At 43.6% G+C, this 15,567-nt stretch overlaps 1 protein-coding gene across 1 annotated transcript in view; it reads left to right on the top strand.

Annotated features, from left to right (window-relative positions):
• Positions 1 to 15,567, top strand: part of ATAD5 (ATPase family AAA domain containing 5) — a 507,256-nt gene that overhangs the window by 138,035 nt on the left and 353,654 nt on the right. Inside the window, exons 13-14 of the mRNA XM_053721398.1 lie at positions 14,285 to 14,427; positions 14,504 to 14,654. Coding sequence (XP_053577373.1) covers positions 14,285 to 14,427; positions 14,504 to 14,654 — 294 coding nt within the window. The remainder of the gene's footprint in view (positions 1 to 14,284; positions 14,428 to 14,503; positions 14,655 to 15,567) is intronic.

Genomic DNA, 15,567 nt, shown 5'->3' on the forward strand with positions numbered 1-15,567 from the left:
TCCATTCCTGGGAACTCTGGTAGATTTGGTGGACAAATCAAAGATTTTAACCACCTGCCGAGCTCTTCATTCCATTCCTCGGCCGTCAGTGGCTCAGTGTATGGAGGTAATCGGACTAATGGTAGCGGCATGGGACATAGTTCTGTTTGCTCGCTTGCCTCTCAGACCACTGCAACTATGCATGCTCAAACAGTGGAATGGGGATTATGCAGATTTATCTCCTCAGATAAATCTTTATCAAGAGACCAGAGACTCTCTTCTTTGGTGGTTGTCACAGGATCATCTGTCCCAGGGAATGTTTTTCCGCAGGCCAGCGTGGGTCATAGTGACGACGGAGTCTGGAGTTCCCTGAAAGCACAGGGTTTGTGGACTCAGGAAGAGGCTCTCCTCCCGATAAATATTCTAGAACTGAGAGCGATATTCAACGCGCTTCAGGCGTGGCCTCAGCTGGCTTCGGCCAGATTCATAAGATTCCAGTCGGACAATATCACGACTGTAGCATATATCAATCATCAGGGAGGAACCAAGAGTTCTCTAGGGATGATAGAGGTTACCAAAATAATTCAATGGGCAGAGACTCACTCTTGCCATCTATAAGCAATCTATATCCCAGGAGGTGAGAACTGGGAAGCGGATTTTCTAAGTCGTCAGACTTTTCATCCGGGGGAGTGGGAACTCCATCTGGAGGTGTTTGCACAATTTATTCAGCTATGGGGCACACCAGAATTGGATCTGATGGAGTCTCGTCAGAACGCCAAACTTCCTTGTTACGGGTCCAGATCAAGGGATCCTCAAGCGGTACTGATAGATGCTCTAGCAGTACCCTGGTTGTTCAACCTGGCTTATGTGTTTCCACCATTTCCTCTCCTTCCTCGTTTGATTACCAGAATCAAACAGGAGGGAGCTTCGTGATTTTGATAGCGCCTGCGTGGCCACGGAGGACTTGGTATGCAGACCTGCTGGACATGTCATCTCTTCCACCATGGACTCTTCCACTGCGACAGGACCTTCTGATTCAGGGTCCGTTCCAGCATCCAAATCTAGTTTCTCTGCGGCTTACTGCCTGGAGATTGAACGCTTGATTTTATCCAAGCGGGGATTCTTTGTCGGTCATAAATACCTTGATTCAGGCTCGAAAGCCTGTCACTAGGAAAATTTATCATAAGATATGGCGTAAATATATTTATTGGTGTGAATCCAAAGGCATGGAGTAAGATCAGGATTCCTAGGATTTTGTCCTTTCTCTAAGAAGGATTGGAGAAGGGGCTATCAGCTAGTTCCCTAAAGGGACAAATATCTGCTTTATCAATTTTACTGCACAAGCGTCTGGCAGATGTTCCAGACGTTCAGTCGTTCTGTCAGGCTTTAGTTAGAATCAAGCCTGTGTTTAAACCTGTTGCTCCGCCTTGGAGTCTGAATTTAGTTCTTAAAGTTCTTCAAGGGGTTCCGTTTGAACCTATGCATTCCATAGATATTAAGCTTCTATCTTGGAAAGTTCTGTTTTTAGTTGCTATCTCTTCGGCTCAAAGGGTTTCTGAACTATCTGCATTGCCATGCGACTCACCTTATCTTGTTTTCCATGCTGATAAGGTGGTTTTGCGTACCAAACCTGGATTCCTTCCTAAGGTTGTTACTAATAGGAATATTATTCTGAAAATTGTTGTTCCTTCTCTGTGTCCTAATCCTTCCTCTAAGAAGGAGCATCTGTTGCACAACTTGGACGTGGTTCGTGCTTTGAAGTTTTACTTGCAAGCGACCAAAGATTTCCGTCAAACATCTTCCTTGTTTGTTGTCTATTCTGGAAAACTTAGAGGTCAAAAAGCTACGGCTATCTCTTTCTTTTTGGCTAAAAAGCATCATCCGTTTGGCATACGAGACTGCTGGACTGCAGCCTCCTGAAAGAATTACGGCTCACTCTACTAGAGCGGTGGCTTCCACATGGGCTTTTAAAAATGATGCTTCTGTTGAACAGATTTGTAAGGCTGCGACTTGGTCTTCCTTTCATAACGTTTCCAAATTTTACAAATTTGATACTTTTGCTTCTTCGGAGGCTTTTTTTGGGAGAAAAGTTTTTCAAGCATTGGTGCCTTCTGTTTAGCCATCTGTCTTGTCCCTCCCGTTCATCCGTGTCCTGTAGCTTTGGTATTGTATCCCACAAGTAAAGGATGAATCCGTGGACTCGTACCTGATAAATTAATTTCTTCTATGGTACGACGAGTCCATGGCCCGTCCTGTCATTTTAAGACAGATTATATTTCTCTTTTAAGGTGTATCCAGTCCACAGGTTCATCCTTTACTTGTGGGATATTCTCCTTCCCAACAGGAAGTGGCAAAGAGAGCACACAGCAGAACTGTCCATATAGCTCCCCCTCTAGCTCCACCCCCCAGTCCTTCTCTTTGCAGGCTCTAAGCAATCGGAAGGATAAAGTGAATGTGGTGCTAGAATTGTAGTTTTTATTTTCTACAAGCAAAAGTTTGTTATTTTAAATTGTACCGGTGTGTACTATTTACTCTCTAGCAGAAAGGAGATGAAGATTTCTGCAGGGAGGAAGATGATTTTAGCATGTTGTAACTAAAATCCACTGCTGTTCCCACAAAGGACCGAGGAGTGCAAGAAAACTTCAGTTGGGGGGGAACGGTTTGCAGGATAGGCTGCAATAAGTTATGTTCAGTCATTTCTCTTGTTAAGTGTATCTAGTCCACGGATCATCCATTACTTGTGGGATATTCTCCTTCCCAACAGGAAGTTGGAAGAGGATCACCCACAGCAGAGCTGCTATATAGCTCCTCCCCTCACTGCCATATCCAGTCATTCTCTTGCAACTCTCAACAAAGATGGACGTAGTAAGAGGAGAGTGGTGTATTATAGTTAGATTTTTAACTTCAATCAAAAGTTTGTTATTTTTAAATGGTACCGGAGTGTACTGTTTCATCTCAGGCAGCATTAGAAGAAGAATCTGCCTGCGATTTCTATGATCTTAGCAGAAGTAACTAAGATCCATTGCTGTTCTCACATATTCTGAGGAGTGAGGTAACTTCAGAGAGGGAATGGCGTGCAGGTTTTCCTGCAATAAGGTATGTGCAGTTAATATTTTTCTAGGGATGGAATTTGCTAGAAAATGCTGCTGATACCGAAGTAATGTAAGTAAAGCCTTAAATGCAGTGATAGCGACTGGTATCAGGCTTATTAATAGAGATACATACTCTTATAAAAGTGTAATATAAAATGTTTGCTGGCATGTTTAATCGTTTTTATATATGTTTGGTGACAAAACTTATTGGGGCCTAGTTTTTTTTCCACATGGCTGGTTTGATTTTTGCCTAGAAACAGTTCCTGAGGCTTTCCACTGTTGCAATATGAGTGGGAAGGCCCTATTTTAGTGCTTTTCTGTGCAGCTAAAAATACTGACAGAGACATTTAGCTTCTTCCTGCATGATCCAGGACATTTCTGAAGGGCTCAAAAGGCTTCAAAGTCGTGTTTGAGGAGGGTAACAATCACAGTAGACTGTGGCAGTTGTTGTGACTGTGTTTAAAAAACGTTTTTGTCATTTATTATTCTGTTTTTGTTATTAAGGGGTTAATCATCCATTTGCAAGTGGGTGCAATGCTCTGCTGACTTGTTACATACACTGTAAAAATTTTGTTAGTTTAACTGCCTTTTTCACTGTTTGAAATTTTGTCAAAATTTGTTTCTCTTAAAGGCAGTGACATTTTTTTATATTGCTTGTTAACTTGCTTTAAAGTGTTTTCCAAGCTTGCTAGTCTCATTGCTAGTCTGTACAAACATGTCTGAAACAGAGGATACTTGTTCATTATGTTTAAAAGCCATGGTGGAGCCCCATAGGAGTATGTGTATTAAATGTATTGATTTCACCTTAAACAGTAAAGATCAGTCTTTATCTATAAAAGAATTGTCACCAGAGGGGTCTGTCGAGGGGGAAGTTATGCCGATTAACTCTCCCCACGTGTCGGACCCTTCGCCTCCCGCTCAAGGGACGCACACTAATATAGCGCCAAGTACATCAGGGACGCCCATAGCAATTACTTTGCAGGACATGGCTGCAATCATGAATAATACCCTGTCAGAGGTATTATCCAGATTGCCTGAATTGAGAGGCAAGCGCGATAGCTCTGGGGTTAGACGAGATACAGAGCGCGTAGATGCTGTAAGAGCCATGTCTGATACTGCGTCACAATATGCAGAACCTGAGGACGGAGAGCTTCAGTCTGTGGGTGACGTCTCTGAATCGGGGAGACCTGATTCAGAGATTTCTAATTTTAAATTTAAGCTTGAGAACCTCCTTGTATTGCTTGGGGAGGTATTAGCTGCTCTGAATGACTGTGACACAATTGCAGTGCCAGAGGAATTGTGTAGGCTGGATAAATACTATGCAGTGCCGGTGAGTACTGATGTTTTTCCAATACCTAAAAGGCTTATAGAAATTATTAGTAAGGAGTGGGATAGGCCCGGTGTGCCCTTTTCCCCACCTCCTATATTTAGAAAAATGTTTCCAATAGATGCCACTACACGGGACTTATGGCAGACTGTCCCTAAGGTGGAGGGAGCAGTTTCTACTTTAGCAAAGCGTACCACTATCCCGGTTGAGGACAGTTGTGCTTTTTCAGATCCAATGGATAAAAAAATTAGAGGGTTACCTTAAGAAAATGTTTATTCAACAAGGTTTTATTTTACAGCCCCTTGCATGCATTGCGCCTGTCACTGCTGCGGCGGCATTCTGGTTTGAGGCCCTGGAAGAGGCCATCCATACAGCTCCATTGACTGAAATTGTTGACAAGCTTAGAACTCTTAAGCTAGCTAACTCATTTGTTTCTGATTCCATTGTTCATTTGACTAAACTAACGGCTATGAATTCCGGATTCGCCATCCAGGCGCGTAGGGCTCAAATCCTGGTCAGCTGATGTGACTTCAAAGTCTAAATTACTCAACATTCCTTTCAAGGGGCAGACCTTATTCGGGCCTGGTTTGAAAGAAATTATTGCTGACATTACTGGAGGTAAGGGTCATACCCTTCCTCAGGACAGGGCCAAATCAAAGGCCAAACAGTCTAATTTTCGTGCCTTTCGAAATTTCAAGGCAGGTGCAGCATCAACTTCCTCTGCTTCAAAACAAGAGGGAACTTTTGCTCAATCCAAGCAGGCCTGGAAACCTAACCAGTCCTGGAACAAGGGCAGGCAGGCCAGAAAGCCTGCTGCTGCCTCTAAGACAGCATGAAGGAGCGGCCCCCTATCCGACATCGGATCTAGTAGGGGGCAGACTCTCTCTCTTCGCCCAGGCGTGGGCAAGAGATGTTCAGGATCCCTGGGCGTTGGAGATCATATCTCAGGGATATCTTCTGGACTTCAAAGCTTCTCCTCCACAAGGGAGATTTCACCTTTCAAGATTATCTGCAAACCAGATAAAGAAAGAGGCATTCCTAAGCTGAGTACAAGATCTCCTTGTAATGGGAGTGATCCATCCAGTTCCGCTGACGGAACAAGGACAGGGGTTTTATTCAAATCTGTTTGTGGTTCCCAAAAAAGAGGGAACCTTCAGACCAATTTTGGATTTAAAGATCCTAAACAAATTCCTCAGAGTTCCGTCATTCAAGATGGAAACTATTCGAACCATTTTACCCATGATCCAAGAGGGTCAGTACATGACCACAGTGGACTTAAAGGATGCCTACCTTCACATTCCGATTCACAAGAATCATCATCAGTTCCTGAGGTTTGCCTTTCTAGACAGGCATTACCAATTTGTAGCTCTTCCATTCGGGTTGGCTACAGCCCAAGAATTTTTACAAAGGTTGTGGGCTCACTTCTGGCGGTCCTAAGACCGCGAGGCATAGCGGTGCCTCCTTACCTGGACGATATCCTGATACAGGCGTCAAGCTTTCAAATTGCCAAATCTCATACAGAGATAGTTCTGGCATTCCTGAGGTCGCATGGGTGGAAAGTGAACGAAGAAAAGAGTTCTCTATCTCCTCTCACGAGGGTTTCCTTCCTAGGGACTCTAATAGATTCTGTAGAAATGAAAATTTACCTGACGGAGTCCAGGTTATCAAAACTTCTAAATGCTTGCCGTGTCCTTCATTCCATTCCACGCCCGTCAGTGGCTCAGTGCATGGAAGTAATCGGCTTAATGGTAGCGGCGATGGACATAGTGCCATTCGCGCGCCTGCATCTCAGACCGCTGCAATTATGCATGCTCAGTCAGTGGAATTGGGATTACACAGATTTGTCCCCTCTACTAAATCTGGATCAGGAAACCAGAGATTCTCTTCTCTGGTGGTTATCTCGGGCCCATCTGTCCAAGGGTATGACCTTTCGCAGACCAGATTGGACAATTGTAACAACAGATGCCAGCCTTCTAGGTTGGGGTGCAGTCTGGAACTCCCTGAAGGCTCAGGGTTCATGGACTCAGGAGGAGAAACTCCTCTCAATAAATATTCTGGAGTTAAGAGCAATATTCAATGCTCTTCTGCTTGGCCTCAGCTAGCAACACTGAGGTTCATCAGATTTCAGTCGGACAACATCACGACTGTGGCTTACATCAACCATCAAGGGGGAACCAGGAGTTCCCTAGCGATGTCAGAAGTCTCTAAGATAATTCGCTGGGCAGAGACTCATTCTTGCCACCTGTCAGTGATCCATATCCCAGGTGTAGAGAACTGGGAGGCGGATTTTCGAAGTCGTCAGACTTTTCATCCGGGGAATGGGAACTCCATTCGGAGGTGTTTGCTCAATTGGTTCTCCGTTGGGGCAAACCAGAATTGGATCTCATGGTGTCTCGCCAGAACGCCAAGCTTTCTTTTTACGGATCCAGGTCCAGGGACCCAGAAGCGGCACTGATAGATGCTCTAGCAGCGCCTTGGTTCTTCAATCTGGCTTATGTGTTTCCACCGTTTCCTCTGCTCCCTCGTCTGATTGCCAAAATCAAACAGGAAAGAGCATCGGTGATATTGATAGCGCCTGCGTGGCCACGCAGGACCTGGTATGCAGACCTAGTGGACATGTCATCCTTTCCACCATGGACACTGCCTCTGAGACAAGACCTTCTAATAAAAGGTCCTTTCAATTAACCCGAATCTACTTTCTCTGAGACTGACTGCATGGAGATTGAACGCTTGATCCTATCAAAGCGTGGCTTCTCCGAGTCAGTAATTGATACCTTAATACAGGCACGAAAGCCTGTCACCAGGAAAATTTACCACAAGATATGGCGTAAATATCTTCATTGATTTGAATCCAAGAATTACTCATGGAGTAGGGTTAGGATTCCTAGGATATTGTCCTTCCTCCAAGAGGGTTTGGACAAAGGATTATCAGCTAGTTCTTTAAAGGGACAGATTTCTGCTCTGTCTATTCTTTTACACAAGCGTCTGGCAGAAGTTCCAGACGTTCAGGCATTTTGTCAGGCTTTAGTTAGAATTAAGCCTGTGTTTAAACCTGTTGCTCCTCCATGGAGCTTAAACTTGGTTCTTAAAGTTCTTCAAGGGGTTCCGTTTGAACCCCTTCATTCTATTGATATCAAACTTCTTTCATGGAAAGTTCTTTTTCTGATGGCTATTTCCTCGGCTCGAAGAGTCTCTGAGTTATCTGCCTTACATTGTGATTCTCCTTATCTGATCTTTCATTCAGATAAAGTTGTTCTGCATACAAAACCTGGGTTTTTACCTAAGGTGGTTTCTAACAAGAATATCAATCAAGAGATTGTTGTTCCATCATTATGTCCTAATCCTTCTTCAAAGAAGGAACGTCTTTTGCATAATCTAGACGTAGTCCGTGCCTTGAAGTTTTACTTACAGGTTACTAAAGATTTTCGCCAAACATCTAACCTGTTTGTTGTTTACTCTGGACAGAGGAGAGGTCAGAAGGCCTCGGCAACCTCTCTTTCTTTTTGGCTTCGGAGTATAATCAATTTAGCCTATGAGACTGCTGGACAGCAGCCTCCTGAAAGGATTACAGCTCATTCTACTAGAGCTGTGGCTTCCACCTGGGCCTTTAAAAATGCGGCCTCTGTTGAACAGATTTGCAAGGCTGCAACTTGGTCTTCCCTTCATACTTTTTCCAAATTTTACAAATTTTATACTTTTGCTTCTTCGGAGGCTGTTTTTGGTAGAAAGGTTCTACAGGCAGTGGTTCCTTCCGTTTAAGTTCCTGCCTTGTCCCTCCCATCATCCGTGTACTTTAGCTTTGGTATTGGTATCCCACAAGTAATGGATGATCCGTGGACTGGATACACTTAACAAGAGAAAACATAATTTATGCTTACCTGATAAATTTATTTCTCTTGTAGTGTATCCAGTCCACGGCCCGCCCTGTCCTTTTCAGGCAGGTCTAAATTTTAATTAAACTACAGTCACCACTGCACCCTATGGTTTCTCCTTTCTCGGCTTGTTTCAGTCGAATGACTGGATATGGCAGTGAGGGGAGGAGCTATATAGCAGCTCTGCTGTGGGTGATCCTCTTGCAACTTCCTGTTGGGAAGGAGAATATCCCACAAGTAATGGATGATCCGTGGACTGGATACACTACAAGAGAAATACTGTGTTAATGCTGGAAAAGACTGATAATATCCCCATGAAGGAAGGGTAAGCTGTGTTCAGAGACTCAGTAAGGAATTGCAAGCTTACATGACGGCTTGTTTATGCTGGTTGACACTATTTTATAGCAAACGTTTTTTTTTAAAAAAATAATTGTTTTTTGAGACACTTTGAAGGTTCCTTTTGGTTTCTTTCAGGGGTTGTTACCCACATGGCTATTATTAAAACACTTAGAAGTGTTTCTTTAGGCCTCACAGCACCGGTTTAAGGTGGGAGGGGCCTAATTTCACGCCTCAGATGCGCAGTTATATTGACTAGAAGTTCAGGCTGTTTAACATGGAGGGTCCTGCTGCAGTTTGAGGGCCTATAAGAAGCTTTCCCCCCACAAATCAGGTTCCTAAGGGCAGGTAGGGCCACAGCAGAGCTGTGGCAAGGGGCTGTAGGTTTTTTAACCGGTTTGTTGGCTTACTGTTGATCCGGTTTGGGCATTAAGAGGTAAATCGATTTTTTTTTGCTAGTGGTGCAATCTTGCTAATGCTTTAGGTACATACTGTGAAAATTTCGAAAAGTTTGCTGCATTTTTCACTGTTTTGCAAAATTGTGTGCCTTTTTTATGTCTTAAAGGCACAGTAACGTTTTTTTTTTTTTCAAAGTGTGTTTTTATTTGATTAAAGTGTTTTCCACGCCTGTTTGTGTTACTACTAGTCTGTTAAACATGTCTGACACCAAGGAAAATCCTTGTTCAATGTGTTTAGAATGTGTCCCACTTGTACTGATATGTCTATACACTTTAAAGAACATATTGTTGCACTTAAAAATGTGGCCCAAGATGATTCTCAGACAGAAGGTAACAAGGTTAGCCCGTCAACCTCTCCCCAAGTGTCACAACCAGTTACACCCGCTCAAGCGACGCCTAGCGCCTCTAGTGCGTCTAACTCTTTTACCTTGCAAGATTTGGCGGCAGTTATGAATAATACCCTCTGTGTTTTTATCTAAACTGCCCGTGTTACCTGCAAAGCGTGATAGCTCTGTTTTAAGAACAGATTCTGAGCATTCTGGCGCTTTAGTAGCCGTATCCGATATACCCTCACAACGCTCTGAAGTGGGGGCGAGGGATTTGCTGTCTGAGGGAGAAATTTCCGATTCAGGAAAGGTTGCTTCTCAGACAGATTCAGTTGGCTTTTAATTTTAAACTAGAACACCTCCGCTTATTGCTCAGGGAGGTATTAGTTACTCTGGATGACTGCGACCCTATGGTGGTTCCAGAGAAATTGTGTAAAATGGACAAGTACCTAGAAGTTCCTGTTTACACTGATGTGTTTCCGGTCCCTAAGAGGATTGCGGATATCGTTACCAGGGAGTGGGATAGACCAGGTATTCCCTTTGTTCCCCCTCCTGTTTTTAAGAAAATGTTCCCCATATCGGACCCCATGCGGGACTCGTGGCAGACGGTCCCTAAGGTGGAGAGGGCTGTTTCTTCACTTGCTAAACGCACAACCATACCAATTGAAGACAGTTGTGCTTTTAAAAACCCTATGGATAAAAAATTAGAGGGTTCACTTAAGAAAATTTTTGTTCAACAAGGTTTTCTTCTCCAACCTATTGCGTGCATTGTTCCTGTAACTACTGCAGCTACTTTCTGGTTTAGGCGCTGGAAGATGCGCTCCAGACGGAGACCTCATTTGAGGACATTATGGACAGAATTAAGGCTCTTAAGCTGGCTAATTCTTTTATCACAGATGCCGCTTTCCAACAAGCTAAGTTAGCGGCAAAGAATCCAGGTTTCGCCATTTTAGCGCGCAGGGAGCTATGGCTAAAGTCCTGGTCGGCCTGTGTCGTCAAAATCCAAACTCTTGAACATCCCTTTCAAAGGAAAGACTCTTTTCGGGCCTGGATTGAAAGAGATTATTTCAGAAATCACTGGGGGAAAAGGCCATGCTCTCCCCCAGGACAAGTCCTTTAAGACAAAGAACAAACAAAATAATTTTAGTTCCTTTCGGAATTTCAGGAGCGGTCCCGCTTCATCCTCCCCTGCTACAAAGCAAGAGGGTAACGCTTCACAACCCAGGTCAGCCTGGAAACCTTACCAGGGCTGGAACAAGGGTAAACAGGCCAAGAAGCCTGCAGCTGCCTCCAAGACAGCATGATGGGGTAGCCCCAGATCCGGGACCGGATCTAGTAGGGGGCAGACTCTCTCTCTTTGCTCACGCCTGGGCAAGAGATGTACACAATCCCTGGGCCTTAGAGATTGTATCCCAGGGATATCTTCTAGAATTCAAGGACTCCCTTCCAAGGGGAAGGTTCCACATTTCTCGTCTGTCTACAGACCAGACATAGAAAGAGGCGTTCTTACGCTGTCTAGAAGACCTACATACTATGGGAGTGATCCACCCAGTTCCAATTGCGGAACAAGGGCTGGGTTTTTACTCAAACCTGTTTGTGGTTCCCAAAAAAAGAAGGAACGTTCAGACCAATCCTGGATCTCAAAATTCTAAACAAATTCCTCAGAGTCCTATCATTCAAGATGGAGACCATTCGGACAATCTTACCAATGATCCAGGAGGGTCAATATATGACTACCGTGGATCTAAAGGATGCGTATCTGCACATTCCTATCCACAAAGATCATCACCAGTTTCTCAGGTTCGCCTTTCTTGAAAAGCATTATCAGTTTGTGGCTCTTCCTTTCGGGTTGGCCACTGCTCCCAGAATTTTCACAAAGGTGCTAGGGTCCCTCCTGGCGGTTCTAAGACCGCGGGGCATTGCAGTGGCGCCTTATCTAGACGACATCTTAATTCAGGCGTCGACTTTCCAAAGAGCCAAGTCTCACACGGAAATTGTATTGGCCTTTCTGAGGTCTCACGGGTGGACGGTGAACATCAAAAAGAGTTCTCTCTCCCCCCTCACAAGAGTTTCCTTCCTAGGAACTCTATTAGACTCGGTAGAAATGAAAATATTTCTGACGGAGGTCAGAAAGTTAAAACTCTTAACCACTTGCCGAGCTCTTCATTCCATTCCTTGGCCATCTGTAGCTCAGTGCATGGAGACAATCGGACTAATGGTAGCGGCAATGGACATAGTCCCTTTTGCTCGGATACACCTCAGACCACTGCAACTATGCATGCTCAAACAGGGGAATGGGGATTATGCAGATTTGTCTCCTCAAATACAGTTGGACCAGGGGACCAGAGATTCTCTTCTCTGGTGGTTGTCTCAGGATCACCTGTCTCAGGGAATGTGTTTCCGCAGGCCTGAGTGGATCATCGTAACGACCAACGCCAGTCTGTTGGGCTGGGGTGCAGTCTGGGACTCCCTGAAAGCTCAGGGCTTATGGTCTCGGGAAGAAGCTCTTCTCCTGATAAACATTCTGGAACTGAGGGCGATATTCAACGCGCTTCAGGCATGGCCTCAGCTAGCTGCGGCCAAATTCATCAGATTTCAGTCGGACAACATCACGACTGTAGCTTACGTCAATCATCAAGGGGGAACAAGGAGTTCCCTAGCGTTGATGGAAGTAACCAAAATAATCAGGTGGGCGGAGGACCACTCTTGCCATCTCTCAGCAATTCACATCCCAGGAGTAGACAACTGGGAGGCGGATTTTCTAAGTCGTCAGACTTTTCACCCGGCGGAGTGGGAACTCCACCCGGAGGTATTTGCCCAGCTGTCTCAGCTATGGGGCACTCCAGAGTTGGATCTGATGGCGTCCCTCTTTACGGGTCTAGGTCCCGGGATCCCCAGGCGGTGCTGATAGATGCTCTAGCAGCGCCTTGGTCCTTCAATCTGTGTCTTATATTTTTCCACCGTTTCCTCTCCTTCCTCGTCTGGTTGCCAGAATCAAACAGGAGAGGGCGTCAGTGATTCTAATAGCGCCTGCGTGGCCATGCAGGACCTGGTATGCAGACCTAGTGGACATGTCATCCGTTCCACCTTGGACACTGCCAATAAGACAGGACCTTCTAATACAAGGTCCTTTCAAACATCCAAATCTAATTTCTCTGCGTCTGACTGCTTGGAGATTGAATGCCTAATTCTATCAAAGCGTGGTTTCTCTGAGTCGGTTATTGATACCCTGATTCAGGCTAGAAAGCCTGTCACCAGGAAAATCTACCATAAGATTTGGCGAAAAATATCTTTGTTGGTGCGAATCCAAGGGTTACTCATGGAGTAAGATTAGGATTCCCAGGATATTGTCCTTTCTCCAAGATGGATTGGAGAAAGGATTGTCAGCTAGTTCCTTAAAAGGACAGATATCTGCTTTGTCTATTCTTTTACACAAACGTCTGGCAGAGGTACCAGACGTTCAAGCGTTTAGTCAGGCTTTAGTCAGAATCAAGCCTGTTTATAGACTGTGACTCCGCCATGGAGTCTGAATTTAGTTCTTTCAGTTCTGCAAGGGGTTCCGTTTGAACCTTTACATTCCATAGATATTAAGCTTTTATCTTGGTAAGTTTTGTTTTTGGTAGCTATCGCTTCTGCTCAAGAGTTTGAGTTATCTGCTTTACAGTGTGATTCACCATACTTGGTTTTCCATGCAGATAAGGTAGTTTTGCGTACCAAACCCGGTTTTCTTCCTAAGGTTGTGTCTAATAAGAATATTAACCAGGAAATTGTTCCTTCTCTGTGTCCTAATCCTCCTTCGAAGAAGGAACGTCTGTTACACAATCTTGATGTGGTTCGTGCTTTAAAGTTCTGTTTACAAGCAACTAAGGATTTCAGACAAACAACTTCATTGTTTGTTATCTATTCTGGTAAGAGGAGAGGTCAGAAGGAGACTGCTACCTCTTTCCTTTTGGCTGAAAAGCATCATCTGTTTGGCCTATGAGACTGCTGGTCAGCAGCCTCCCGAAACAATTGCTGCTCATTCTACCAGAGCAGTGGCTTCCACATGGGCTTTTAAAAATGAGGCTTCTGTGGAACAGGTTTGTAAGGCAGCGACTTGGTCTTCGCTGCATACCTTTTACAAATTTTACAAATTCGATACTTTTGCTTCTTCGGAGGCTATTTTGGGAGAAAGGTTTTACAAGCAGTGGTGCCTTCCGTTTAAGGTACCTGTCTTGTTCCCTCCCTTCATCCGTGTCCTAAAGCTTTGGTATTGGTATCCCATAAGTAAAGGATGAACCCGTGGACTGGATACACCTTACAAGAGAAAACAGAATTTATGCTTACCTGATAAATTTCTTTCTCTTGTGGTGTATCCAGTCCACGGCCAACCCTGGCTATTAGTCAGGTAAATTTTTGGTTTAAACTACAGTCACCACTGCACCCTATGGTTTCTCCTTTTTCTTCCTAACCTTCGGTCGAATGACTGGGGGGTGGAGCTAGAGGGGCAGCTATATGGACAGCTCTGCTGTGTGCTCTCTTTGCCACTTCCTGTTGGGAAGGAGAATATCTCACAAGTAAAGGATGAACCCGTGGACTGGATACACCACAAGAGAGAGAGATTTATCAGGTAAGCATAAATTCTGTTTTTTTTTTTATTTTAAACTTCAGTCACCTCTGCACCTTTTAGTTTTTCCTTTCTTCCTGTACATTCCGTTGAATGAGTGGGGGGTTGGAGCTAAGGGAGGAGCTATATAGATAGCTCTGCTGTGGTGCTCTTTGCCACTTCCTGTTAGCAGGAGGATAATATCCCACAAGTAAAGGATGAATCCGTGGACTCGTCGTACCATAGAAGAAATTAATTTATCAGGTAAACATAAATTTACTTTTTTCTTTCTTTTTGGTTACATATTAGAGTCTGGGGACCATGGTGACTTTCTTGATGACAGCTCTGATAGTGAGGAAGAGTCCTTATGCAACACAGTTCTCATCACTGGCCCTTCTGGAGTGGGAAAGACTGCAGCTGTTTATGCCTGCGCCCTTGAACTAGGTTTTAAGGTGTGTTCTTTTTTTGTGTATTGTTTACCAACATTTTTGGTTTACAGGTGTTTTTAATTTCCTGTTTTTCTTTTAGGTATTTGAAGTTAATGCCTCCTGTCAACGTAGTGGAAGACAGATTCTTGCTCAGCTTAAAGAAGCTACACAGTCTCACCAAGTGGATCAGCAGGGTGTAAATGCACACAAGCCTTGTTTCTTTAATAGTTGTAGTGGAACAAAATCTCCAAGTAAGTAAATAATTGTAATATATTTTCTCCTTTAAAATGTATATAGATCTTGTATGTGTGTGTATATATCTTTGTGTTTTTAGTAGTATATACAATGTCATGGTTTCATATTATAAAAATGCCGCTTCACACTCTGGTTTCTCACAGAGTTCTTTCTATCAGTCCAAAACATCCTCGTCTTTTTGTCCTCTCTGAATTCATAGACCAGAGATAACTGACCACGTTTCTTCCATTAACATTTCTGGTAGAAAACAAGAGCTTTTCATAAATCCATCTAAAACCAGCTCTCCTCCAGATCTACTATGATTGATCAATTCTATAGTACGTTGGATATTTTCAAGAGCCTTTCTGCTCTTTATAAAACCCACTTGGTCTGGGTGTGTGTATTTTTTGCAGTAATTCGATCTGCTAGAATTTTTGTGAATAATTTAAGGCCTTGATTCATCAGGGATATAGGCATGTAGTTCCTGGAATGTTTTGGAATCAATTAAATATATATACTGTATATATATTTTTATTAAATTGTGCAAATGTTTTGGCCATCTCATGGGGTTGTTAGATATTTGACCATCTAGTTTCTGTATTTGTGGTAGAGTGAATACTCTTATAACTCCTTTAAGTTTATTGGCTAACCTCTTGGCTGATTTATTTGCAAATATAAAGTAATGGCCATCAAGTATTTTAAGAGATTTATAAACTTATTTATTGAATAGGGAGTCTAATTCAGACTTTTTAGCATTAAGTTGTTTAAGGTAGCTGGAGGACAAATTTTATTTTCAGTAGAGAGCTGGTCTAATTCTATATTTATTCATTTTTCCGTGGTTTTTTTTTTAAGAATCCCCCTGGCGAAAGCTTTCAGAGCACCTGATTCATACAATAGAGTAGTGTTCTCGTTCACTGCAATAAAATGGGA

Source organism: Bombina bombina, chromosome 1 (assembly GCF_027579735.1).
Source record: "Bombina bombina isolate aBomBom1 chromosome 1, aBomBom1.pri, whole genome shotgun sequence".
Taxonomy (NCBI): domain Eukaryota; kingdom Metazoa; phylum Chordata; class Amphibia; order Anura; family Bombinatoridae; genus Bombina; species Bombina bombina.